This window comes from Panthera pardus, unplaced genomic scaffold, assembly GCF_024362965.1.
Source record: "Panthera pardus isolate Hobbes unplaced genomic scaffold, ASM2436296v1 HiC_scaffold_18, whole genome shotgun sequence".
Lineage (NCBI taxonomy): Eukaryota > Metazoa > Chordata > Mammalia > Carnivora > Felidae > Panthera > Panthera pardus.
The window spans coordinates 6300536-6327412 of record NW_026526743.1 but is presented as its reverse complement, the minus strand read 5'-3'; the positions used below and the strand labels follow the sequence as shown (position 1 = coordinate 6327412).

At 59.7% G+C, this 26877-nt stretch overlaps 4 protein-coding genes across 6 annotated transcripts; 2 read left to right on the top strand and 2 right to left on the bottom strand.

Annotated features, from left to right (window-relative positions):
• Positions 1 to 1133: 1133 nt before the first annotated feature.
• FIZ1 (FLT3 interacting zinc finger 1) lies at positions 1134 to 6828 on the bottom strand. Its single transcript, XM_053905737.1, is given in 4 exon segments — positions 1134 to 2978; positions 2980 to 3402; positions 4369 to 4723; positions 6272 to 6828. Coding segments are annotated over 4 exon segments (1746 nt in total). The 5' UTR covers positions 6475 to 6828; the 3' UTR covers positions 1134 to 2213.
• Positions 6829 to 7049: 221 nt separating this feature from the next.
• On the top strand, positions 7050 to 9822 carry ZNF524 (zinc finger protein 524). The gene is made up of 2 exons (XM_019437890.2): positions 7050 to 7176; positions 8761 to 9822. The coding sequence occupies exon 2, from the start codon at positions 8800 to 8802 to the stop codon at positions 9589 to 9591; it is 792 nt and encodes a 263-aa protein (XP_019293435.1). The 5' UTR covers positions 7050 to 7176; positions 8761 to 8799; the 3' UTR covers positions 9592 to 9822.
• Positions 9823 to 10901: 1079 nt separating this feature from the next.
• On the top strand, positions 10902 to 21372 carry ZNF865 (zinc finger protein 865). Of its 3 annotated transcripts, XM_053905734.1 has the most exons (3): positions 10902 to 11223; positions 11950 to 12025; positions 17331 to 21372. In XM_053905734.1, the coding sequence occupies exons 2-3, from the start codon at positions 11984 to 11986 to the stop codon at positions 20559 to 20561; spliced, it is 3273 nt and encodes a 1090-aa protein (XP_053761709.1). In that variant the 5' UTR covers positions 10902 to 11223; positions 11950 to 11983; the 3' UTR covers positions 20562 to 21372. The 3 variants fall into 3 exon arrangements, with proteins under 3 accessions (XP_053761709.1, XP_053761711.1, XP_053761710.1); XM_053905736.1 differs by lacking the exon at positions 11950 to 12025 and having other exon boundaries at positions 10903 to 11223; positions 17331 to 21371; XM_053905735.1 differs by lacking the exon at positions 10902 to 11223 and having other exon boundaries at positions 11892 to 12025.
• Positions 21373 to 23124: 1752 nt separating this feature from the next.
• Positions 23125 to 26360, bottom strand: ZNF784 (zinc finger protein 784). Its single transcript, XM_019437905.2, has 2 exons — positions 26237 to 26360; positions 23125 to 25012 (listed from the first exon to the last, which is right to left on the bottom strand). The coding sequence occupies exons 1-2, from the start codon at positions 26312 to 26314 to the stop codon at positions 24122 to 24124; spliced, it is 969 nt and encodes a 322-aa protein (XP_019293450.1). The 5' UTR covers positions 26315 to 26360; the 3' UTR covers positions 23125 to 24121.
• Between the last annotated feature and the right edge of the window lie 517 nt (positions 26361 to 26877).

Sequence of the window (26877 nt, the reverse complement as noted above, 5' to 3'; positions counted from 1 at the left end):
ACCCCTACCCAAATGTGTTCTTCCCCTTTTCTGTTCTTAATTCAAAATGCCACCACTCAACCAGACCCTCTTGATTCCTCCCTTTCAGTTACACACACACACACACACACACACTCACATTCTACTTACAGAATTCATCTCGAACCCACCCATTTCTCTCCACCACTAAGGTCTAGCCACCCCCCCCCCATCTCTCCTACTGGACTGCTATAGTCTTCTGCTTCCACTGTGCCCCTCCAGTTCCTTCTCCACTCAGCAGCCAGAGGGAACTTTGTAAAGTGCAAGAGTGATCCCATCCCTCCACGTTAAAATCTTGCTTTCGATGACCTGGAGAGCCCACCAGCCTCTGCGTGACCTGACCCCTCGACCTCAGTTCCTCCCTCTTCTCCGTGCCCATCCAGGCATCCTCCTCGCTGGTCTCTCACCACCCTTCAGGTTTCAGATCAAATGCCACCTCTGTAGAGAAGCCCACAGGACACCCGAACTGGGATGGCAGAGTCACTTTCTTAACACCTCTCCTCATCTCCTTCAGATGCTCAAAACCATCTGGAAATTACTCTCCTTTCTTTGATTACTCTTTTCTCCACCCTATCGCCCACACACTAAACATATAAACCCCATGAGGAGTTATTTTCTTTGCTGTTGGATCCCCAGAGAGGATTACAATGCCTGGCACAGAATAGGCACTCAGTACAGGAATGTAATCTAGTGCACAGAAGACAATACGAATGGCTGACCCCTTCCCTGATGGGCAAATCCTATCCTAGGAATTGGATGTAAGCGTTCAAGGTACAAATTTGGACACCTGGAGGTGGAGTCTAAGAGATAGGGTCTCTGCTTAGGGGTAGAACTTTTCGTTAAGGAGATAGTTTGGTTTTTAGGGGGTAAGTCTTATGGGATTGATGGTTTCTAAAGGGCATGTTTAGCCCATTGGAGATGGATGTTGTTTTTAAGGGACTGGGTTCCCTTTTGGTGAGACTTAAACCCTTTCTGATTTTAATGGTCGTGCACTCTCGACTCAAAATTTGTCAGGAGGGAGGGAGGAAAGATCTTTATTTAGGGGGCCTGTCCTAAACCAGGGAGGGAGAAACTCCCACCTCTCTGGAGCCAAGGATCAGAAAATGAGACATCAGTGACTGACAGGACAAGGTTTATTGGGGTCCTGGAGACATTAGGGAGTGGGATGAGGGGGCAAGGTCGAGGCTCACAGGGGGGAACCCCCTAGCCAAACCCCCTTCCCCCTTGGGGTTGAGGGGAACACAGAGACAGACAAACCAACAGAGATGGAAAGACTGACAGGTGCTACAGCAGAGTGGGAGGAAAACCCCAATGTCCACCACCTCCCATTCAGATGAGTTCACAGGATGGGGAATGACGTGGACTGGCCCACACTCCAGAGCGAGGGAGGAGTGTCTGCCGTATTCACCTAAGGAGGGTGGGGGGCAGGCCACAGTCTGGACCAGCCCATTCCAGTGGACAGGGGTGTGTATCTGAATCAGTTCATTCTACTGGGCAGGAGGGATTTCAAACCAGCCTATTCTAGTGGTTGGGGGTGGGGAAGATCATTAGGGTTGATCCATTCTGCAGTAGGGGAGGGAGACCTAATTGGGGAGTGGGGGCTGAGGGCAGGGGACATCTACCCTGGTCCTCTTTCAGCATAAGGAATGAAATGGGGTGGGAGCGGGGGAAGGCAGATTCCGGCTATATCCATTTTTTTTTGGGGGGGGGGGAACACCAGTGACTGGTGGGTAGCATTTGGAGGGGATCTAGGGAAATTCGGGGTCATGATCTCCCCACATTCTCCAGATCAAGGTCGTTGGGAATGATGGCTCTCAGGGAGAGGGGCAGCCTTCCCTTGGGGGAGGGGAAAGGTGCCCATCTGTCATTATTAGGGCCCTCAAGATGGGAAGTACTTGGGAGACCCATTTCTCACTGCTAGGTCCCCACAGCTTGGAGGCTGCCTATTGACTTGGGGGTGCCCAGCGTATATTCCAGGGGTCTCACACTCAGGGGTCCTGGACCCCGGAGCTGAGGAATCTCTCCGTTTATTTGCTGCCCTCCAGCTCAGGGCCCTGTGTGGGCGTCTGGTGGCCCTGTCTCTCCAGCCAGGGTCCCCTTGCTCCAGGGCCCGTGGATCTGGATCCAGACCGGGCCGGGCCCAAGTCCAGCCCCGCCCCGGGGAGGGGCGGTTGGGCGGAGGCGCGGCCTGGCCGTCAGTCCATGCCCCGGTGCAGCTTCAGGTGCCGAGAGAGGTTGCTGAGCGTGATGAAGCCCTTGCCGCAAATGTGGCAGGGAAAGGGCCGCTCGGTGCCGTGCAACAGCCGGTGGCGCTTGAGGTAGCACTCGTGGCGGAAGAACTTGCCGCACTCGAGGCACGGGAACGGCTTCTCGCCCGTGTGCACCAGCACGTGCCGCTCCAGGTCGCGCGGCGAGCGGAACAGCTTCTCGCACTCGGAGCAGCCGAAGATCTTCTTGCCCCGGCCCGAGCCGGACGCGGCCTCCCCGGCCGCCGGCTCCCCCTCCGGGGCCGCGGGCGTCGCCTCCGCCCCTCCACCCTCGCCGTGGCTGGCCCGCCGGTGCTCTTCTAGGGCCGCCAGGGCCGCGTACAGGGCCCCGCAGTGGCCGCAGCCGTAGGTGGCGGGCCCCGAGTGGGCCTCCAGGTGGCTGGCCAGCGCGGCAGCTGACGCGAAGAAGGTCCCGCAGTCGCACTGGTACAGGGTGTCTTCCGGCGCCTCGGCCACGGCCGCGGGCGCTGGGGCCTCCCCGCCGCCCTCGGGGAGCAGCCCCCGGAGCTCAGGCACGCCGCCCCCGGCGTGACCCAGGAGCAGCCCGCCGTCCCAGGCCGGCTGGGCGCTGCCTGCCTCCGCAGGACCGCCGCCTCCGCCGCCGTCGGCCGCCCCCGCGGCCCAGGCCTGCGCAGGGGGCGCGCCCGGGCTCTGCAGGTCGTGCGTCAGCTTGTGCCGCTCTAGCAGCGCGGGGGGCGTTGAAGTCGCGCTCGCAGCGCGGGCACTTGAAGGGCTTCACATCAGTGTGCGCCGCCCAGTGGGCCGCCAGCTCGCGGCCCTGGTCGAAGCGCCGCGCACAGGCTCCGCAGGCGAACGGGGGCAGTGAGGCGGCGGCCGCGGCTGCGGCCTCCGCCAGCCCCCAGCTGCCCGGGCCCGCGCCCGCCGCCTCTGGGCCCTCTCCGCCAGCAGCTCCCGCACCCCCGCACACCGAGCAGGGGCCCACGTTGCAGCAGACGGAGCAGGGCGCGCTCAGGGCGGGCAGGCCTGGGCCGGGCTGCAGCGGAGACGGGAGCACCCCGCGGTGCTGGCGCTTGAGATGGCGGCCCAAGCTGGAGCGAGAGGAGAAGCGCAGCTCGCAGACCAGGCAGCAGTAGGGTTTCTCACCAGTGTGGACGACCTGGGAGGGAGAGAGGGAGAGCGCGGCATCAGAGCCGAGGGTCCAGCCTGCAGGGCGGATTCCTGCCCTCCGGAGTGGCCTTGCCTAGCTTCGACCTCCTCCCTCATCTTCTCTGATTTGGGTCATGTTGCGATTCTTTCTGCCCCTTCCCTCACAGGACCTTTGCACGTGCTGTTCCTTTAGGCTGGAGAATTCTTCCTCCCATTCGTTCGGACTAACTCTTACTCATTTTCACCAAGCCCACCTAGGAAACTGGGACTCCCTGGGAGAATGGCTAGGTACTAGGGCTCTGAGCACTAACAAACCTGGGTTCAAGTCCCCCTCTGCCTTCTACTTGCAGTGAAAACTAGACAAGTAACATCATCTCTGAGGCTCTGCTTTTCTCCTCTGTGACACGGGCACAAGATGTGCCATCTCACAGGGTCGTTGTGAGTATAGGATAAAATCATCGCTAAATAGCTGCTCAATTCCTAGAAATTGTACTTATTATTGATAAATGTTCCGACCTCCTATGGATGTCCTCTAAGGTGGTGGATATCAGGAAGAGGTGGGGAGGATCTTTCATAATCCCCTGGGATGGGAGGTGGTTTTTCAAGGTAAATGTCCAACCTTCTAGAGCAAGAACTGTCCAACAGAACTTTCTGCACTGATGGAGGTGTTGTGTATCTTCACTGACCAGTATGGCAGCCACCAGCGACACCTGGCTTTTGAGCAGGTGAAATGTGGCCAGTGTGTTACACAAGACTGTGCCTTACTGATAGTGGCCCTTGTGGTTTATTTAAAAGTCTGGGAGTACTAGAGACAGATTTTGAGCGTCCAGTCCTTTTGGTTGGTAGTGCCTGCCTGTTGAACTGTAAAGCTAAGTGAGAAAGCACAGCGCTGTCTGCTGCCCAAAGTGGGGCCCTGTGGCTCCAAGGGTGTGTCCAGCCCAGGGAGGCCAGCCTGAGCCCAGCCTGCGGGACTCACCTGGTGGTGCAGCAGGCCGGTGGAGTCTCGGAACCCTTTAGGGCAGGCAGAGCAGCGGTAGGGCCGCTCGCCGGTGTGCGAACGCAGGTGGTTGGCCAGGTTGAAGCTGTGTTTGAAGCCCTTGCCACAGCGCGGACACGCGTGGGGTTTGAGTGCAGTGTGCCGGGCGAAGTGGCGCCGAAGGTCCGAGCGGTAGCGGAAGCTCTTGCCACACTCACTGCAGTGAAATGGGACCCGGGGAGCAGCAGCAGCGGGAGGTGCTGGGGCCGGGGCCGGGGCGGGGACCGGGGGCACTGGCAGCGGGGCATCATCCATGGTGGCGTGGTGGGAGGGCAGTGGCGAGTGGAGGCTCTCTCTGGAGCAAGGGGAGACATGGAGGGCAGGTGAAGCAGTCAGCTCCCCATCAGCCCTCTCCTATCAGTCTCCTTGGACTCAGGACCCGCTATCTGTCCGCTGGGAACCCTTCCCACTTCCCTCCAAGCTACACTCAACCTCCAAGCCACGACCACCCATCGTTAAGCCTCCCCTTCTCCTACAAACCCTCCTCTCACTCATCTGCCAATCTTCCTAATTAGTGCCAAGTGGCTAATACACTCCTGAGTGTTTTTAAGCCTCTTCTCTACTTGGACCCCCCCCCCCCCCACTTCTCCCTAAGCCCCGCCCACTGTTAGGCCCCAGCCACTCTGAATCAGGTCCCACCCACTCCTCCTCAAGTTCGAGTTGCCTCTTGAATTCTCTGACAAGTCCCTTCCTCTCTGAAAGTCCCTCCCAGTCTTCTTCGAGAGTGAAAGTCATCTTCGGGGAAAAGATTCACATTCCTAGCAAATGAGTGGGACAAAGATTTGGGGCCAAGTGCACTTGGTTCAACCTTCCAGGGCGACCAGGAATGGTCCTGGAACCTCTGAAGAAACCAACTGTCCATCTGCAGAAAGTCTGTCCATCTGCACAGTGGGAGTAACAGGGGTACCTACCTCATGCAGTGGAGATGAGGCGTAAGCAAAACTGTGGCAGTGCGTGCCGCGCCCTGACTCAGGCAGGGACCCAGCAAAGGCTCAACAGGCAAGCTGTTCTGATTTCTACTGCCTGCCAAGTTCCTCTGAGATTGCTCTCTAAATCCTACCATCTCTTCTCCGCTAAGGTGCGCCTCCAGAACGCCACACAGGTTGTCGTCTCCACCTAGCCTGTAGGGGGGCCCGTCCTTTCCAAGACCCCTCCACTCAGCCTTCCGGGGGGAGCCCCTTCCCAGCCCTCCAAATCATTGCACTTACGTTATGAAGACTTGTTATTTCCACTAAGACTAATTACACGCCTAAATCCCATCACCTCACTGCGCCCACTCCTGCACAAACTACTCCCCTTCTACTCTAAGCTCCGCCCACCTGTGCCCTGAGTCCTATTCCCGCTCCCCCCCCCCGCCCCCCCCACTCAGCCCAGGTAAGTCCCTTCCACCCTTCGACCTGGGACCCTCCTAGCACTCTTTGGCCACGCCCCTTATCAAGCCCCACCCATTGCTAAGCCCCACCCATTTTCTACCCATAGTCCCGCTTCTTTCACTAAGCCCAGCCTATTTCCATTCTAAGCCCCGCCCCTCTGGAAGCTCCTCCCCGCAGCTGCTCCGCCCCTGTCGCCACTAAGCCCCGCCTCCTTCCCACCCAGTCGCCTGCAGGACTGGCCCCCCCCCCTCCCCTGTCGGCTCTGGGACCGAGGCCCTGAGTACCGGCCTTTTGTGCCCCTCCCCCCTGTCCCTAAGAGGTGCGGCCCGGGGCGCCCGGGGTGGGAGCAGGTCAGGCGCGACCCGCAGCCGGGCGAGTCCACCTCGCTCGCACGGAGCGGGGGTTTTGGAGCCCTGGGGCGGCCCCAGGAGGCCGGGAAAGTCAGTCGGCTTTTCTCTTTAATTACTTACACCTCCCTCTGGGCGCCGACATTTTGGGCAGCGGGGGCAGCGTCACTTCCACCCGGGGGCCCCTCGACTTCCGCCTCGGCTCCCTGCTCCCCCACACTCCTTTCTCCCGCCCCCTTGGCTTCCCCCTCCCCACCGCCCGCCCTTATCCCTGTTTCCCGTCCCTTCCCCAGCACTGGAAGTTGGGGAAGCCAGGGTGGCGCCATCTTTGGTGAGGGCAGAGTGGGGCGGAGCTAAGGGGGGGAGGACTCCCGGCGCCATACAGACTGAGGGCAATAGGCTCCCGCCGCGGCCTCCTGCCCTCGGTGTCTGTGCTGGCGGGAGTTCACGTTGATGAGGGCAGATGTGATTCCCTTTTCACAGCCTTAGACTCCTCCTGTGTAGGATGTAGCTTTGAGTCCGGAGAAAAGAAAAATCAAAGTTCGGCGACTTTGGTAGAGTTAGGAGGAAAGAGCAGGTCCCATGTTGTTGTCAGCCCTCCAGGGGGTTTTGAAGCCTATCAGGCGCCATGTTAATTACGGGAACAAGCAGCCATTTTCCCGCTCCTCATCCTTGCGGTACCTGCCTTTGATTGGGTCACCCGGCTGGGTACTTTGTGGGAGGAAAGACATTTCTATGTGGTCCAGAATGTGTTGGTGGGGTTATTTCCCGCTCGGGGCCAGCGAAGGCGACGGGCGCGCAGGCGCGTTTTGGCTGCAAGGACGTGACCGGTCCTTAGGACCCGGCGCGTCCTCTTTGTTCCCCGCGGGCGCGGGCCCGACTGAGAGGGAGTGGGGGAGGGAGAGGGCGGGGCCGTCCCCAAGCGCGCCGCCGAGGGGCAGGGCCCCCTGGCCCCCGCCCCTTCCCACGCGCCGGCCCCGTCGCCCCCGCGCGCGCACACTCGCGAGCCCAGGCGACATGCAAATGAGGTACCCGAGAGGCGGGGGTCCGGGCGGGGAGAGGGGAGCGGAGGGAGGGGAGGACCGGGGCCGCGCGCTCCTGGAGCGCGCCCCCACACCTGCTTCTGCGCCCGCGCCCGCCGCAGCGCGCGCGCCGACCTCGCGCCCCGCGGAGTCGGCCCGGGCGCGCGCGCGCAGACCCCCTTCCTGGAGGCCCTCGCCGTCCGCGGCCCGCGCGCCGCTCATTGGCCGCCGCCCCCGCAGGGCCCGCCCCGCGCGCTCGGGCCGCCGGGCGCGTGCCTGCACGGGGGTGGCAGAGGGGCAAGGGGCGAGGCCCCTGTTCCGGAGACCCCGGTTCTAGTCCAGGCCTTCCTACCGGAGCGAACCATGTGATCGTGGAAAAGTGGTGGCCCCTCTCTGGCCTTCAATGTATGTGCCTGTTCCAGTGGCACCTGCAGCCCCAGCTGTTAACTGCACCTCTTCCTTCCTCACTCTCGCCTTAATTACACCCTAGTCTCATGGTCCCATGCTCTGTCGATGGAGGTCATGGTGGTGATGGTAGTTTACTGAGTGCTTACTATTACCGACTGACAACTTGCTATAGCCATTTTACAGAGGTGGAAACTGGCCCAGAGAAGCAAAGTCATTTGTTAATTAATGGCAGAGCTGGATCTAACCCAGGTGTAAGGAACCCTATGGTGTCCCCTTGTCTCCTTGGGTGCATTTCTTCTCACTCCCTGCGCCTTTGGGGTCCTGGAGATCTAGTTCGAGTCCTGATCTCGCTCTTGTTTGCAGAGAGGGCTTGGGCAACTGACTTGGCTTTCCTGTGCCTCTGTTTCCCCAGCTGCAAAATGGGGGTGATGTACCATTATTCAGAAAGTTGGCGTGGGGCTTAGCTGTCAGTGAGTGCCTAGCTGATATCTTCTAGGCACTTCTGTGCACTGAGCACTTTATGTGTATTATCCCCATGCCATGTCTGTGAGAGTAAGATGACCTATTCGTCCTATTTTGCAAAAGGCTTAATGGAGGCTCAGAGAAATAATTGCCCCAGACCACACAGAGAGTGAGTGATAGACTCAGGAGTTGAACCCAGACCCTGTGAGTTGGGAGCCTTAACAGTTCCCATATATTTCTTCACCCACGACTTGGGGCCAAACCACCTGGGACCACCAGTCCCTGTCTTCTCCCAGTCCTGAACTCCCACACTCCTCCCACTTTGCCAAACAGAAGCGGGACAAAACATCTAGGCCTCCATGGCTCAGGTTTGATGGGTTCTTTGTTTTGAGCATCGCAATACTGGCCCATACCCTTAGTTGGACTCTATCCTATCCTCCTATGAAGATTTTCCTTTATTTTGATTCAAGATGACTCTGAGCTTCTAGGAAGGGGGTGAGGGAGGCTTAGGAGACACCTGTGTGGCTAAAGGTAGTGTCTTTTTACCAAATGGTTGGAATTATCGTGCTATTTTACCCACCAGTGTAGCTATAACTGTCCAGGTGAATGTTGGCCATGCCCAGGTCGAGAGACTCAGACCAAGGGATGGGCGAGGTGTTGGGGGACAAGGGATGACTCAGACCCTCCCTGCACTGACGGCTGCCCCCTCTCTTCTCTTAGCCCGGCTCCAGTGCCCAGACCCAAGCCCCCCACTGCTCAATGGACACCCCCAGCCCAGACCCGTTGCCTTCGCCTTTGCCCGGGGAGGAAGAGAAACCTCTGGCCTTACCTCCTCCTGTTCCCCGGGGCCGCCGAGGCCGGCGCCCTGGGGGGGCCACCTCCTCGAATCGGACGCTCAAGGCCGCCCTCCCTCGCAAGCGGGGCCGCCCCCCCAAGTCAGGGCAGGAGCCCCCGCTGGCACAGGGGGTGACAGCCCCTGTGGGCAGCGGCGGTGGCAGCGACCTCCTGTTGATCGATGATCAGGGTGTGCCCTATACAGTCTCTGAGGGGTCAGCGGCTGGTTTGCCTGAGGGCTCCGGCCCCAAGAAGGCCCCGCACTTCTGCCCGGTGTGCCTGCGGGCCTTCCCCTACCTCTCCGACCTGGAACGCCACAGCATCTCGCACTCAGAGCTGAAGCCGCACGAGTGCAAGGATTGCGGCAAGACCTTCAAGCGGTCCAGCCACCTACGGCGGCACTGCAACATCCATGCCGGCCTGCGGCCCTTCCGCTGCCCACTCTGCCCTCGTCGCTTCCGCGAGGCGGGTGAGCTGGCCCACCACCACCGTGTCCACTCCGGGGAGCGCCCCTACCAGTGCCCTGTCTGCCGGCTGCGCTTCACGGAGGCCAACACGCTCCGGCGCCATGCCAAACGCAAGCACCCCGAGGCCATGGGGGCACCCCTGTGTTCCCCGGACCCAGGGCCCGAACCACCGTGGGACGACGAGGGCATTCCGGCTACGGCAGGGGCTGAAGAGGGGGTGGAGGAGCCGGAGGGCAAAGAGCTGGCTTGACCCACACCCTGGGCCACCTGTCCCCAGGCCAGGTTTAGAGCTGGGAGTTCAGCTGGTGCTGAGCCTGGGCAGGAAAGCTGGGACGCCCTCATACCTGGTGGTCTTCCCGTTGTGGGAGGGGGTTGAGGGTGAGGACCTAAACTCCTGGGTCCTGCTGCCTTCTGCCACCCTCCCCCGGACTGACAGGCCCCTGGAGGCAGGGGCCTTGGAAATAAATATCTGCCTACTGGCTTCCTGTGTGTATTCAGTGATGGTACCAGGGCTGGCCCTCCCTTCAAATGTCCTCTGGTCGCTATGCCACCCTGATAGGAGTGCATCGAATTTGGGAGAACCCCATGTCATGTGCCTTGTTAGCTTGCCACTATGGGCTGGCTTGGAGGAAGGCTTTGCCCCCTCTCCCAGTTCCAGCAGACCCCAAAGTGCTCCCTGTAAATATCCACTCTAAGTAAAACATTGAACCTCTGTGCAAATGTGATCTAGGTCCCCATCCCCCATCCCAGCCATATTCTTGGAAATTCTGCCCCCACTACTTTGCCCCATCACTTCGTCCTGACACTAAGGAAAAACCGAGTTGAGGGTTGTGAGTAGAATTGACAACTTTGGTAAGGCTTACGTAGATAAGAGGTGTGGCCAGGAGGGGGCGGGGCTAGGGAAACAGAGGGCGGGGTTGGGGCTAAGGGGTGAGGCTGATGAGCATTGTGGGCGGGGTTTAGGGGGTAGGTGTTGAGAACAAGGGTGGGGCTTGACTTGGTTTAAGGGTTGGCAGGCAGAAGGTGGAAACGATTTAGAGGCCATATGAATAGGGTTTATCTGAGAGGAGACGTTTCAAGGGGGAACTGCAGGAGAGCAAGGTGTTGGGACAGACGGGATGTAACTGTGAAGAGAAGGTGCTGTGAGGAGGGCATGACTGTTATTCAGGCACAGGTGACAGAAGGGGGTACCTAAATAAATACTAAGGAAGGGAAGTGCCTGAGACGAAGGGCGCTTAGTAGGAAGGGGCTGGGCTAACACAGGGGGCTTGGTGCAGCCTAAAAACCTCTGGGGGGCACTGCTTAGAAGAAAGTGTTGGGGCTGTGGGCGGGGCTGAGGGGAGATAGGTGGAGTTCTTGGGGACTTGGAGGTGGGTAAGAACAGGAGAAAAATCGTGGGTGCTGGGGCGAGGAGGATGGATTTTAAGGCAGTGGGCGGGGCTTAAATAATTAAGCTACAAAATGGGCGTGGTTCAGAATGGGGGAGGGGCTTACACGCCCAATTTACGCGAGGGGCGTGGCTTAACCGGATGTCTGGAGCGTGTGGGCTGTGCCCTAGGAGGCGGGGGCTCAGGGCGCAGGCGCACGTTGCTTAGCTCGCCTACCGGAAGCGGCCTAGGCTCTCCCCGTCCGCGTCCCCGAGCCAGTGCGCAGGCGCACTTCTCTTTCTCGGTCGCCGCCACCGCCTCCTCTTTCCGCTCCTCCACGCCGGCGCCTCGGAGACGGGCGCGACTTCCGCTTCCGGGCGGGCGGGCAGGCGGGCGGCGCGGGGCTGCCGGGGAGGGGGAGGGGGCGGCACTTCCGGTCGGGCCCTCGGGTCTCCCCGGAGCGGCGGCGCCTCCTCCGCCTCCTCGGCCTCCTCCCGGCGGAGACCCCTGCGCCGGTGAGTGACGGGGCGCGTGGCCCGGGGACCCGGGGGCAACGGGGGCGGGGGGTCCCGCCCTGGCCCGCTCTGGTCCCCAGAACGTCCCCGTCAGTGCCTCTCCCGCCGGGCCCTCGCCAGGGGTCCCCCCAGTCACTGCTCCCCCATAAGACCCTTCCAGACATCTGCCCCATTAACGCCCCCGTGCAGGACGGCTGCCAAAGCGTCCTTATTTGTGGCGATCCCTTAAACTGCTGCCAGGGCCCCCATGAATGCTTTCTCATAGGATCGCTTCTGCGTAACCCTCGTCATTGCTGCCTCCAGGACAGCCCCCCAAATGCCACCAGCACTGCCTTCCTTCACGGAGGGCAGCTGCCCGTGAACCCTCCGTTAGTATTCCCTATAGGCTGCCTCCAAAGAGTGTTGCATTAGTGCTTCGCTGCAGAACTGCCCCTCTTATCTCTGTCCACACACAGCAGCCCCCAAATCTCCCACATTTCCACTCCCCACCCCCCCCCCCCCCCCCCCCCCCGCCTCCTCCCGATGTAAAAATACTTTCCATTCTGGTCTGCAGCAGAAAATACCTTTTTTTTTTCTTCTGCCACCACCACCCCCCCCACCCGGTACCGTAGTGGTTGAGAATACCCCTTTCAACCCTCCCCCTCCCTCCCCCCCCCCCCCCCCCCCATAGAACAGCTAGCTCCCTCTAGAGTTCTGCTCTCACACCCACATCCTCTCCCCATTCAGGTGGAAACAGCTGCCTGTTTAGCTCCAGGCTCCAATGAAACACTTCTGCTGTACCTCCCTCCTCTCCCCAAGCCAGGTCAGCTCCTGTCCCTAGTCCTCCCACAGAGCAGTGCCCCACAGTGAGCCTCTCCCTCTCAGGCCACCTCTTTCTGTGGCGTTAACCTCTCCCACTTCGCACCCAGCTTCATTTCATCCTCCTGGACGCCCTAGAGAAGACCCCCATCTTTACTATGGCCTGACCTCTTTTTTTCCCCAGGCATGTGTTCATTCATTCATTCATTCATTCACTGTTCTAGGTACAGGGCATACAGTGGTGAAGGAGAGAGATACACATGGTCTTTCATTTTGTGGGTTTTACAGTCTACTTGAGAGAGTTCAAACACAAGTGAACGAATAAGATAAATCCTGTTTTCTGGGTTCTCCCAGAGCCCGATGGTTTACCTCAGAGGTGAAAACTGAATTAGCAGAGGTGACTTAGCCATGTAGAGATCTGGGTGGACGGTTTCAGGCAGCGAGAATAGCAAGTGCAAAGGTCCTGAGGTGGCCGTGATCATGGTGAGTGGAGGAGCATCAGGGAAGCCAGTGAAGGAAGAGAACAAGAGGGAGAGGGTTTGATGTCTTAGGGCATTGGGGATAAGGGCACTGTGATCAATTTTCTCGCCTTTGTCAGCTCTACCAAGCCCATACTGTTCTTCATTTGTTCATTCGTTCATTTGTTCAACAAGTGTTTGATGAGGACCTGTTACACGTGGCGGATGCAGCAGAGAACCAAACAGACAAAAACCCTTGCCCTCATGGAGCGCATATGCTAGCTGATGGGACAATTAAAAAACAAAATGTGTGTGTGTGGATAAAATACAGCAGGATCAGGGTATAGTCACAGAAGAGGGTGGCAAAAAGGCCTTCTTCAAAAGATTCCCATTGTCATCTTGTCGCTCCCCAAAGCCACACACACACCTCTGTGTAAATCCCGACCCTCCTGGACAACTGTGGCCAACTGGGGGCTGCTCTTACTAGCTCCCCCCAAGAGTGAAGTGGTTAAGAGGGTGAGTCCGGGATTCCACTGTGTTCATATCTCTGAGCAAACCACTCCCTCTTTTCCTAGCCTCATTCATTCACTTATTTCATAAATATTTTTGGAGACAGGCACTGATCTAGGTCCTGGGATAGAACAGTGAACAAAACAGGTAAAAATCGTTGCCTGTATGGAGCCCACCTTCTAGAGGGGGAGGCCAGCAACAACAAGACAAGCAGAATATGTGGTTTATCGGGTGATGCTGACAGGTAAGGACAGAAACAAAGCAGGCTGGGAAGAGCCGGAATGTTGGTGTGGATGACAGGTTACAGGGGCCATGGAGAGCCTCACTGAGGAGACAGCCTTTGGGCAGAGGTGTGAAAGAGGTGAGGGAGAGAGAGGTATAGAGATAGCAGTCAGAGGATTCCAGACAGAAGCAACAGCCAGTGCAAGGGCCCTGGGGTAGGAATGCTGGCACGTTGGAGGAGCAGCCAGGTGGCCATGGAGGGTATGTAGGTCATCATAGAGACTTTGACTTTAAGTGGGATGGGTGTCATTGCAGGGTTTGAACAGAGGAGGGACATGGTTTGGCCTTAGTCCTCCCATCTGTTAAATGAGAATAATAGTAATGCTTATCTGATGAGTCTGTTATGAAGTTGGAGACAAACCACATAAGATACGTAGTACGGTGCTTATTAGTGTTCAGAAAATCCTGGTGGCTGGTTCTGGGCTCGGGTATCAAGGAAGTGGGTGCGGCGAAGTGTATTTCTAGTATAAGGCAGAGTGGGGGGCCTTCCTTTATTTTGGAGAGAGAATGTTGAAAGACAGCATGCTGTAGTGGGTAACAGCACGCACTCTGGGGCCCTGCTGCTTGCCTCCTATTCCTGGCTCTGCCACGGCTTGTTACTGGTTATGACGTTAGGAGATGAATTTATGTCTCCGGCCCTCAGTCTCTTCCTCTGTGAAACAGAGTTGAGAGTGGTCACCATCTTCTTGACTCAGTAGGAAGATTCGTTGAAGGATTTAGAAGAGCACTAGGCAGATAGAAAGCACTTCACATTACGCGGTACCGTGTGTCCACGTTACTGTTATTAACAGAGTACAGCTTCATCCCAAGTCGAACCTGTTGTAGCAGAATGGCCCACAGGTCCTGGTATCGGAGAGATTTGGAATCTAATACCTACTTTCCCCTTGACTGGCTATGTGACCTTGGGGAAATGACCCCCCCCCCCCTTCTCAGTTTTCCCACTTAAAAAATGGAGCTGATAACAGTACAGGACCATCGTGAGGCCTCACGATGCTGCACCTCAAACTGATTGAACAATAAACACAAACATGAGCTGTTACGATTACAAGTGTCGTTGCTGGAATGACAAATACTGTAAAGGAGGTGCCCAGAGACTGACTGCCATTGCACAGGAGGCAGGGAAATCCCCATTGTCCCCTTGGGACATGCCCCCATCATGCTTCTCTCCATAGGATGCGTCTCCCCTTAGAAAGACACCGATTTAAGGCTGGGATCCCCTGAAAGAGGAAATGCCTCTTATTTCCCAGTGGAAATACTGGGAGCGTGATCACTTCCATCCCCCAGTGCTCCTCCCTGCTCTTCACAGCAGTAGCCCTTCACATCTTCCCACTCGCCTTTGGGTCCCTCCTTACAACATCACCGCCCTTGAATTCCTTCTTCTGGGGACCTCCACCCCGTGTCAACTCCATCTCTGCTAAACGTCCCCCTCCCTCCCTCAGGGGGTTCTGGTCAGCTCAGTCTTGTTCCTTTGCTCATTTAACAAACACTTATCGGTATAGGCTATCAGTTTACCTCTGAACCCTACTTTGGCTGCATCTTCCCTAAGTTTTGGTACGTTGTGTTTTCATATTTATTCATCTGGGGTTCCTTGTTTCTTGTGGTTTCTTGGTGGGTCTGCTGGTGATTTAGGAGGGTGCTGTTTAAGTCCCATATATCAGCAAATACTTATCAAACAACCACACCGTACTGGGTGCTGTGCTCGGTGCTGGGGGCACAGCGGCAAACAAGACAGACCAAATCCTTATTCTGTTAGGTGGGGATGCCAGACAGTAAACACACAGTCAAAGAAATACACACAGCAAGTGGTGGCAGTGACAGTGATGAGAAAATGCAGCAAGATGAGGGGTTAGGGAGGATTGGGTAGGATGGAGAGGACATCTGAACAGGGACCTGAAGCAAGCACAGGACTGAACCTTGAGATCTGAGGGATAGACTCGCCACATCACTGCTCCATCCGTTCAAGACAGAGACCCCCTTCCCCTCCCACCCAGCCCCCTACATAAACTCCCATCACCTAGGTAACACCCCCCAGTAAGGCTCCAGGCCCCACAGTCCACCCCACCTTTGTCCACCTTAGGAAACAAACAACCTGGTGGGGGAAGTGGGGAGGCTGAGCCGCAGACTTGCTCTGTGACCTTGGGCAATTTACTTGACTTCTCTGTGCTTCTGTTTTGTCAAAAGGGGATAAGAGTCCCTGTGTCATAGTCTCATAGATTTTGGGGGGATTTGCTGGGAACACACTGGGCTTGTAGGAAATGCCCAGTCAACATTAGCTGTTATTAATATGTACCCTGATGGAGGCAAGCCAGGGCGGTGGTTTCTTCCCTAAGACACCTCCTTCCCCTGCCCCTTGCACTCCTCTACCATGTGCTTTCTGCCCACCCAGCCCACTCTCCCGGTCTCCTGGGTTTAGGTTTCCCCCACAGGCTCCCACCACCACCGCAGCCATGCCTTTGTTCCTTCTGGAGAGCAAATTAACCAGAGGGGGTGTGAAGGGCATGGGATGTTGAGTCTCGTCCAAGGACACCCAGAGCTAGAGGCTAAAAATATCGACCTCTTGGCGGAGGAGTGGAGGAGACACTCACCTTTCACCTGTGGGGGGGAGAGAGCCAGCTGGCTAGCTGGGGACAGATGGGCCCTGGCCTTGGTAGGCATCGCTGACCCCTGTTGTGGGCACAGAGCCAGGCCCCCATGGGCCAGGGATTATGGACAAGAAGCATGCTACACCTTGGGGGCTCTTCTCCCACTGACTGTCGCAGACTTGGTGGAGGTGTTTCCCCGGCCCCCTGGGTGGCTCAGGTTCAAAAGTCCATTGTAGGAGCTGAGGTTCTGGTGGGGGCCGGGGCGCAGACATGGACACCTGCCTTCTGGAATGACAAATACTATAAAGGAGGTGCCCAGAGACTGACTGCCATTGCACAGGAGGCAGGGAAATCCCCACTTGGGGCGAGGACGGAGACCTGCACCCCCTGGGCATCTGCTGTCGGTGTCCCCCAGGTGTGTGACGTCACTGAAGGTACACATAATGTTTCCTTCCGTGCAGAGTGAGCTCCCTAAATTCCCCCTGCAGCCTAGGGGTCACCGCCTCCTCATAGAAATGGAGAAAGCGAGGTTCGGGAAGGAGAGGGAATGTGAACCCAGGTCTGCCCAGGTGCAGTGCCCACCTGTTTCCTGCTGCGTCAGGCTGCCTTCTCAGTGCCAGGCCTCCCGGTGTAACTTGCTTCTTCCAGGCAAACACCTTGTAGTAAAAGAACACGGCCCTCCCCAACACTGATTTCATTCCAGTTCTCTTGGTCTGTCTTGACCTTGTCTACTGCCAGTGCTGAGAGGGTATCGATATAGTACCACTTACCACATGCTTGCAAAGTGCCAGGAAGCCTCCACCCAAAGGCCTGCTATTTGCTTGCTGGAGCCTTACTCGACCCTGAGCAGGAGGGGTGTGCTTTGTCACCTCTGTTTGTAGATGTGGCAGTCTGGGCACAGAGAGGTTCAGGAACTTGCCTGTGTTCACACAGCTGGAATGTGGTGGGGTTCAGATTCCTATCTGGCACTCGAGCTCTAGAGTCCACCCTCTTATCATTTTAGAGGCAAAACCTGAGGGGATTGAGAACGGGGCTCGTGTGTGTGTGTGTGTGTGTGTGTGTGTGTGTGTGTGTATGTATGTGTTTTGGAGAGGGGGGGTGTGTGTGTTTTAGGAGGGTGCTGATACCCAAGAGTTTGTAAGGGGACTGCCACCAGAGGCAAGGGGTGCTGGGAGAATTAGATTGGGGGTGCGGAGCTGAGGGCCTGGGGCATGGGGAGAAAGGATGTGGGAAGACCCCAGAAACAACGGGAACGTGGAAGGGATGGGAGGGCAGGAGCAAAGGGGCCCCAGCAAGGAGGTGGACGGCTGAGCAGGCGTCTGTGGTGCGCTAGAGCCAGGAGGGGGGCTGCCCTGTGCGCTGGAGGGGCGGGGGGGGCCGAGAGGAGCAAGGCTGGGAGGCAGACTGTGGCTCCGGCAGATGGCCATGACTTCCGGCGCCCGGTCCCCTTTCCTCAGCCCTGTCCTCTTCTCCACAGGGTCTGCCGTCGCCCACCCCGCCCGAGATGGAGGCAAACGCAGCGGGCGGTGCCGCCGGGGGCGGTGGGGGCAGCGGCATAGGGGGCGAGGACGGGGTTCACTTCCAGAGCTACCCCTTCGACTTTCTGGAGTTCCTCAACCATCAGCGCTTCGAGCCCATGGAACTGTACGGGGAGCACGCCAAGGCGGTGGCCGCCCTGCCCTGCGCCCCCGGGCCGCCGCCCCAGCCCCCGCCCCAGCCCCCTCCACCCCAGTACGACTACCCGCCCCAGGCGACCTTCAAACCCAAGGCGGAGGCGCCGTCCTCGTCCTCGTCCTCCTCGTCGTCGTCCTCGTCGTCGTCCTCGTCGTCGTCGTCCTCCTCGCAGGCCAAGAAGCCCGACCCGCCCCTGCCGCCCGCCTTCGGGCCCCCTCCGCCCCCCCTATTTGATGCTGCCTTCCCCGCCCCGCAGTGGGGCATCGTCGACCTGTCTGGACACCAGCACCTTTTTGGGAACCTGAAACGCGGAGGGCCCGCGACCGGGCCGGGGGTGGCCCCGGGGCTGGCCTCTCCCACCGGGACCCCGGGGCCGCTTCCCGCCCCCTCACAGACCCCTCCGGGGCCCGCCGCAGGGGCGGCGGCCTGCGACCCGGCCAAGGACGACAAAGGCTACTTCCGGAGGCTCAAGTACCTGATGGAGCGGCGCTTCCCCTGCGGCGTGTGCCAGAAGTCCTTCAAGCAGTCCTCGCACCTGGTGCAGCACATGCTGGTGCACTCGGGCGAGCGGCCCTACGAGTGCGGCGTCTGCGGCCGCACCTACAACCACGTGTCCAGCCTCATCCGCCACCGCCGCTGCCACAAGGACGTGCCGCCCGCCCCCGGGGGCCCGCCGCAGCCCGGGGCGCCCCTCCCGCCGCTGGGCCTGCCGGCACCCTCGGCCGGCGCACCCCCCGCCGCCCCCACCCCCGTGCCCTCCGGCCCTCCCGCCCCGCCCCCAGCCGCCGCCGCCGCCGGAGCCGGAGCCGGAGCCGCCGTGGCCGCCAGCGTGGCGGAGGCGGCCGGAGCCCCCGCTGCGGTGGGCGTGCCCCCTCCCGCGGCGGGGGGCGGCGAGGGCCCGTTTGCCTGCCCGCTGTGCTGGAAGGTCTTCAAGAAGCCCAGCCACCTCCACCAGCACCAGATTATCCACACCGGTGAGAAGCCCTTCTCCTGCTCCGTGTGCAGCAAGAGCTTCAACCGCAGGGAGAGCCTCAAGCGCCACGTGAAGACGCACTCGGCCGACCTCTTGCGCCTGCCGTGCGGCGTCTGCGGGAAGGCCTTCCGCGACGCCGCCTACCTGCTCAAGCACCAGGCGGCCCACGCGGGCGCTGGCGCGGCAGGACCCCGGCCCGTGTACCCCTGCGACCTGTGTGGCAAGTCGTACTCTGCGCCCCAGAGCCTGCTCCGCCACAAGGCGGCGCACGCCCCGCCCGCCCCCGCCCCGGACGCGCCCAAGGACGCGGCGGCCGCGGTCGCGCAGCCCCCGCCAGCCTTCCCTGCGGGCCCCTACCTCCTGCCCCCGGACCCTCCGGCCACGGACAGCGAGAAGGCCGCGGCGGCCGCGGCGGCCGTGGTGTACGGCGCCGTGCCCGTCCCGCTCTTGGGGGCGCACCCGCTGCTGCTCGGCGGGGCTGGCACCAGCGCGGCGGGCGGCGCGGGCGCCAGCGTCCCCGGAAAGACTTTCTGCTGCGGCATCTGCGGGCGGGGCTTCGGGCGACGCGAGACTCTGAAGCGCCACGAGCGCATCCACACCGGCGAGAAGCCCCACCAGTGTCCCGTGTGCGGGAAGCGCTTCCGGGAGTCCTTCCACCTGAGCAAGCACCACGTGGTGCACACCCGCGAGCGGCCCTACAAGTGCGAGCTGTGCGGCAAGGTCTTCGGCTACCCGCAGAGCCTCACCCGCCACCGCCAGGTGCACCGCCTCCAACTGCCCTGCGCCCTGGCTGGGGCTGCGGGCCTCCCGGCCACGCAGGGTGCGCCCGGGGCCTGTGGGCCGGGCGCCTCGGCCGCCTCTGCCGGGGCGGCCGATGCCCTGAGCTATGCCTGCTCGGACTGCGGCGAACACTTCCCGGATCTCTTCCACGTGATGAGCCACAAGGAGGCCCACATGGCGGAGAAGCCGTATGGCTGCGATGCCTGCGGCAAGACCTTCGGCTTCATCGAGAATCTCATGTGGCACAAGCTGGTCCACCAGGCTGCCCCCGAGCGCCTGCTCCCGCCCACGCCCGGGGGTCCCCAGCCCCCGGATGGCTCCGGCAGCGCCGACGCGGCCAGCGTGCTGGACAACGGGCTGGCGGGAGAGGTGGGGGCGGCCGTGGCTGCCCTGGCGGGGGTGTCCGGGGGTGACGACGCCAGCGGGACGGCGGTGGCGGGGGGCGGCGGGGGTGCCAGCTCGGGCCCTGAGCGCTTCAGCTGCGCCACGTGTGGCCAGAGCTTCAAACACTTCCTGGGCCTGGTGACTCACAAGTACGTGCACCTGGTGCGGCGGACCCTAGGCTGTGGCCTCTGCGGCCAGAGCTTCGCCGGTGCCTACGACCTGCTCCTGCACCGCCGCAGCCACCGGCAGAAGCGGGGCTTCCGCTGCCCGGTGTGCGGCAAGCGCTTCTGGGAGGCGGCCCTGCTGATGCGCCACCAGCGCTGCCACACGGAGCAGCGGCCCTACCGGTGCGGCGTGTGTGGCCGAGGCTTCCTGCGCTCCTGGTACCTGCGGCAGCACCGCGTGGTGCACACCGGCGAGCGCGCCTTCAAGTGCGGCGTGTGCGCCAAGCGCTTCGCGCAGTCGTCCAGCCTGGCGGAGCACCGGCGGCTGCACGCCGTGGCCCGGCCCCAGCGCTGTGGCGCCTGCGGCAAGACCTTCCGCTACCGCTCCAACCTGCTGGAGCACCAGCGGCTGCACCTGGGGGAGCGCGCCTACCGCTGCGAGCACTGCGGGAAGGGCTTCTTCTACCTGAGCTCGGTGCTGCGCCACCAGCGCGCCCACGAGCCGCCGCGGCCCGAGCTCCGCTGCCCTGCCTGCCTCAAGGCCTTCAAGGACCCCGGCTACTTCCGTAAGCACCTGGCGGCGCACCAGGGCGGACGGCCCTTCCGCTGCTCCTCCTGTGGGGAGGGCTTCGCCAACACCTACGGCCTCAAGAAACACCGCCTGGCGCACAAAGCCGAGGGCCTCGGGGGACCTGGGGCAGGGGCGGGCGCCTTGGCCGGAAAGGATGCCTGACCAGGAGGGGGTTCCCATCCGCCACTCCAATCAGATGTCCCCTCCCAACCCCTCCCTTCCTTCTCTCCAGTTGCTGATCAGACTCTTAACCCCTCCTCGCTGTTGCCCAGCCATCCTTCAGAACTTCGGACAGACTAGCCTCCTTGCAGGCTGATGCCGCACAGACTCCGGTCCCGGACGTCTCTGGCCCTCCCCTCAGCCCGTCAGACACTGAACTTGACCCTCCGTCCAACTCCGTTTTGTAACCTTCATCAGCGCCCCCTCCCCCAGCAGCATTCTGTCCCCCGATAAGCTTTGGTGGAGGATGTGGGTCTGAACTGCCCCTCCCCATTCCTTTGGGATCTGGCTGGAACCGAGTATGCGTGGAGTTGGGAGGGCACAAGGGGGACTGGGTGCTCTTTTGGATTGTGGGGGTGGGGGCGGGGTGGTAGACGCGGCTTGTACAGAGCGGAGAATAATAAATCGTATCAACAGGGCCACCGGAGTCCTTTCTTGCATCCCAGGGAGAGGGGATTAAGCGCTGACGAAGTTGAGAACTTTCGTTTCCCAGGGATTTCGATTCCCCAACAACCTCTGCCTCACCCTCAGGCTTTCTGCTTTGCCTCATCCAAATGATAATTACTGAGGATTTACCGTATCCAAGCTTCAGTCTGCACGTTGGGCAAAGGGAGATGAACAAGACAGGTAAGTTTCTGTTCTCAGAAACTCACAGTGTGCCTGGACTCCTTCCCCCTTTGAGATGTTTTTGGCGTTTGTTCGCCTGGCCCACATTTCCAGAAGCCCTCCCCCACCCCCCAACGTCTGCTGGGTCCTTCACTGGATGGCGGGGAAACATGAATTGGACACGTTCCTTGCCCTCAATGGAGGAGAACCCCTGTGTTCCCGCGTCGCACAGACTCCTCGTCCATCGCACCCATCCGTCCAGGATAATTGGGAGGGGCTTCAAAAGCCCTTCCACGGCGCTCACTTCCGTTGTTGGAACAGTGAGCCAGCTATGTGCTCTCTGTGTTGTTATCCCATCTGTCAGAAGAGGAGGCGGAGGTCCTGGAGAAGAAAGAGGCTCCAGGGACCGCCAGCAAACCCACAGTAGAACAGGGACTGCGGGCCCAGGGTGCTCAGTGCTGGGACTGGAAGACAAAGCTGGTTAAGGGGGCATGGCCTGGGCGGGTTCGGCTTGACCCACTCCGGGGCAGCAACCTAGTATGGCCAACCTATGTCAATGCTGAAGACCTGGACTGAGAGAGTCCTTGTGCCAGGGCCCCAGGGTTCAAAAGTCCCAGGGACCCAGAGCCACACCACAAAACGTCCACAGAATTATCCCTGAGGGCAGAGAGCATGGAGGAGTTGCTTTGTGAGACTGGGGGGTAGCCAAGCTCCCTGGAGGAGAAAGTAATGCCTGAACAATAACAAGCCACGGAAGCTTGCCAGGTAAAGTGGGCACAGAATTCTGGGTGGAGGGTTGAGTGTGTTTAACTGAACCCAGCTGTTACAGAGAATTTCAGTGAGGAGTATGGCTGGGAGGTTGGGGGGGGGGGGGGGGGGGAGGCTGGATCCTGAAGGGCTTTGAATTCCAAACAGTAGAGCTTGGATGATCTTGTAGGCCAGAGGCCAGAAGCTGGCAGCTGCTGGAGGCAAGCCACTGACATGCTTTGTTTAGCCCATGCATTAAAAAATTAATAATAGAGTTTGACTTAGTTGCCGACATTTGAAAATCAAAGGATTTTGCATAATATGAACTAATGCAACCTCTGAAAAATTGGGGAGATCTAGCAACCCGGTCTGCACTCTCCCAGAGCTGAGTAACCATTGCCCTCTCTCTAATCTGCCACCAAATTCTGCCATTTCCCCTCCCTGGTGCTGGCACTTTCCCGTCTCACCCAGCCACCTCCCTCATACATTTACGTTGCCACCCAGCGCCTACAAGCACTCAGGCTTGCGATCCCATCTTGAAGCTACAAGGAGTAGTGGATTGGTAACAAGGTGGGGATCTGTGTTTTTGGAAGAGCCCGTGCTGCCGCGTGGCTCTTCAAATGTGGGATCATTGTTGGCTTGGCCCACAAGAGTAGTGACAATGAAAGTGTTTAGATTCCAAAGATACTTAACCAGCTCAACAGCGGGGAAAGGATGAAGGCAGGGATTAGATAAGTGGATGAGGGATCAAGGCGACTTAAAGAGTCTGCCCAGGTCTCTAGCTTGGGTGGTGAGGCCAATGACAGGAAACACAGGTGTTTCTTTGGAGAAAACAGAATGAGTTCTGTTGGTGCTCTGACCTCTCGAAGGGCTATCTCGGGGGAGATGCTGGGAAAGAGGAAGGTGAGCAAATCCGGGGCTCTCCCTTGTTGATAAATATACTGATCACTGGAGTCCCTTCATTTTGTCAAACTTCCCCTGATACCCATTCCCACAGGTGAAGCACACAACATCTCTGAAGAGCCAGACACTGTCCACCCCCATTGTAAAGATGAGGAAACAGAGATTTGGAGCGAGATCTGCAATTCACTGCTCCTGGCAAGACCACAGTGTGGACCCTCTACTCCCACCTCCGAAACACAAGACTGACAGAGACCCTTCAGAAAGTCCTTTAATAGGAGAACTGGAGGCTCCCCACCTCCAGCTCCCAGGTCCTCCTTTTGCCCCCGCCACAGTGACTCAGTTCATTCCACACCTGCCGTACACAGGCCAGCCCACCATGCTGCCTTCCCCAACACTTCCGTGGGATAGCATTGGGTCAGGCAGTAAGCTGTTTGCTTCAAACAGGGAGTGGAGGAGATCAGAGAAAACTGAGGCTACTCTGTAGCCCTGGGGGCCATGGGCTCTGAACCTAAAGGCCTCTGATGGGGTATTAGGTGGCTGTTTGGTGTCTGTTGTAATGTTGTTGCCTCAGAGTCAGTGGGTTAAGGAGGGCCCACCATGGGAGCAGGGAGCAACTCTTAGAGTCAAGATCCTTAGGGTCATGCTTACATCCTTGAGGCTCAAGTGCTCTCAGCTAGGACTTGGGGACCCTCTGGCTTCGAGGTGATGGGATCCCAGAGTCTCTTCATGGAGGACCTGGTGGGTGTCTTCTGCCTGAGAGTGAGTAGGCATCCCAGGTTCAGTGCAATCCAGTGAGGTAGGCAAAAGATTCCATCCTGGTCCACCCTAGGCCCCCAAGATAGTCCAGGGTTCTGTAGATGAAGGACTGACCCCAGTTCTGCCCCTTCCGTTCAACCCTGGCTCACCCTCTTTGGTGCCCAGGCTCTGTGGGGACAAACTGTGTCTTGCATGAGGACAACCAAACGAGCAGGCAGCTTGGGCATGAAAACCAGCCTGTGTTCCTCACACGTACCTGGGCATCCACAAGTCTGTGTCTGTGCCTTTCTGAGTCTCATGGAGGTGCTGTATGGGTCTGTGGGTGTCCCGAAACCTGTTCTCCTGTACTAGCTGCTCATGGCCATCACTGTTAGCTCTTTTCACCTCTACCCCCATCTCCTCTCTCCTGCCTCCTTTTCCCACCCACCCCCTCCCTTGCAATGTGCCTCCTATTTCCCACGTTGATGCCCCCATGTCCCTGCTCTCCCAGCCTACTGGGCGACCTCCACCTTCACCTTTGCCGTCTCCCCTTGGCCTTCTTCCAGACTGTCTCCTGCCCCACAGCCACTCCCTGGCTCCTCGGCCCCGGACGCCAGCTGGCTGCCAGAGTCCCCCACCCCTGGCCCTGGCCCGTGGAAGTGGGTGCGCTGGTGTTTGCGGAAGTTAGAGGAGTTGTTGAAAGTGCGATCGCACAGGGCGCAGCGGAAGGGGCGTTCCCCGGTGTGGATGCGCGCGTGGCCGCTGAGCACCGAGGACTGGGTGAAGCCCTTGCCGCAGATGCCGCAGTGGTAGGGCCGCTCGCCCGTGTGCACCCGCTCGTGGTCGCGCATGTCTGATGAGCGGCGGAACGGCTTGGCGCAGAACCTGCAGGCGAAAGGCTTCCCCACCGCCGCGCCCGCTGCCGCCGCCGCCATCACCACCTCCGACCTCTCCTGGGGCACCCCGGGCCTCTGTTCCCGAGCCGCCGCCGCCTCCGGGGGCCTCTGAGAGCTCCCCGGCTCCACCCCGTGTCGGTGCTGGTGCCGCAGCAGAGGCGCCAGGGCCTTGAAGGCCCGGGGGCAGAGGGCGCAGCGGTAGGGCCGCTCCCCCGTGTGCAGGCTGTAGTGCGCGCGGAGGCTGGCGGGGCCCGGACAGCTGTGGCCACACACATGACACCGGCTGGGGTCCCCACCCTGCCCGCCGCCCTCAGCCCCCGCCAGGTGGCCATGTTCGTGGAACAGCAGCTCAGACACCAGCCGGAAGGCAGCTGGGCACAAGGCACAGTGGAGGGAACCTGGCTCCGGGGGCTCAGGTACCAGCGTGGTGTCCGTCACCTTCACCACCTGGATCTCGATGAGGTCACTCGGGGGTGTGGCGGGCCGGCCATCATCTGGCACCAGGACCTGGGGTGAGGGGGAGAAAAAACCAGGAGCCTGTGGACCCTGCCTCAGGGCCTCACCCACAAGCCCCCCACTTATTAAAACATCCATCTCCTTTGTAGCGTGCTGGGCCCCTCAGTTTCCAGATCCTGCTCTCCATCTTCGAGGATTCTGCAGTATCCCTATCAAGACTTCCCCTCCGGTCCCAAATACATCACGGATCCAGCCATTTCTCTCCCCTACCCCAGTTAAAAGCCAATTATTTCTTGGCTTGACAACGAAAAAGCCTCCTGAAGAGAACCTCTGTTCCTATGTCTGCTGACTCCCCAAAGCAGCCTGAATGACCTTTTGAAAATGGAAATCAGGTCGTCATTTTCCCACTCAAAACCCTTCCATGGCTTCAACTGCACCTAACATCCCAAACCGCCATCATAATACCCATCGTGATCCGGCTCCTGCTTGTCTCTGACCCCAGTGTAAATATAAGCCAGCACGCAGCTGACTTCTCTCATTTACATGTAGCTCCCCTTACCCCTCACTCTAACAGCTCACTCTTTATTTCCTTCATAGCGTGTATCACAATAAATATCCTCTATTGTCTCTCTCCCCCGCTGGGCTGGGAGCTCCAAGAGAATACAGTCCTTATCTGTCTTGTTCACTCTCTACCTACTGAGCCCCAGGAAGAGCTCAGTAAATGTTTGTTGAATGAATGAGTGTCTGTTACTCTCCAGCCCCTAGTGGGGAAAGTTCCAAAGTCACCTGGAGCAGTCATTTCTACCCCTGCCCCCCAAATCCCCCCTTAGGCATTGGAGACACATCACTCGGACCCTTGAAGAATCATTACCCCACCCCAGCGCGGGTGCCCCGACCATAACCACCCACCCTTGCCTTTCAGGGTCACCTTCCCAATCATCCATCCAAGTTCTCTAGCCCCAGAATATAGGAGGCTCCGCCCCCTTAACAACACAAACTCAATCTCTGAGATTTCTCTCCCCTTACCTATCTCCTGTCCAGATGTTCCACCCAACCCCCTCCTTAGGCCACACCCCACACAGGCCACGCCCCGCATTCTCATAGGCTCCGCGTTCGGCCACGCCCCTCGCCCACCCCGAGAGGCCCCACCCCCAGACCCGGAGCCCTAAATACGTCCCCCGCCCAGCCCTCATAGGCCCCGCCCCGGCCCCGCCCCCTGCCCTGAGCCCTCTTCCCGCCTCGAGTCCCCCGCCGAGGCCCCTTCCCCGCCCGCACCAGGTCCGGCGTCTCCGGGGATCGCGGCTCCGGGGCCGCTGAGCTCGGACTCGGGGGCTCCGGGCGCGCGGCAGCCATCTTGTGCCCAGGCCCCGCCCCCAAGCCCGTGGTCTCGGCGGGAGGGGGCGGGGCTCGGGCCGGCGTCAGAGCTGCTGCGCAGGCGCACTAGCGGAAGGGGGGGGTGTGGAGCTCTACGGAGGCCGAGCCCCGCCCACCCGGAGGGAGCTCTGGGTCCCTTCTAATCACCTGTCAGCCGGGGAGGACCGCGCGGTTGGGGCTCTGGGTGGCGACCGGCCAAGCGGAATTTCTCCTTCTAACCAGCATTAGCAGGCTCTGGCAGTCAGCCGACTCTGGCCTGAACGTCACCTTTGTTGTTTTTTGTTGTTTTCTATTGTTTTCCTACAGCATGTTTTTGTCGCCACCTCCGCGTGGCTCCTCGTCACAGAGCATGGCAACGTTTACCAATGTCAGGGTTTTTCCAAGTCGGTTTACAGAGGGTGTTCGGCAAACAGCGACACCGGTGGAGACGCCTGGGAAAGGCATATCAGGAGGAAAGAGCCCACAGACGGTGGGTTTGGGCAGCACCGAGGACAGGACTGGGGTCTTGATTCCTTCCCTGGCCTGGCTGTGTGACCGCGGAG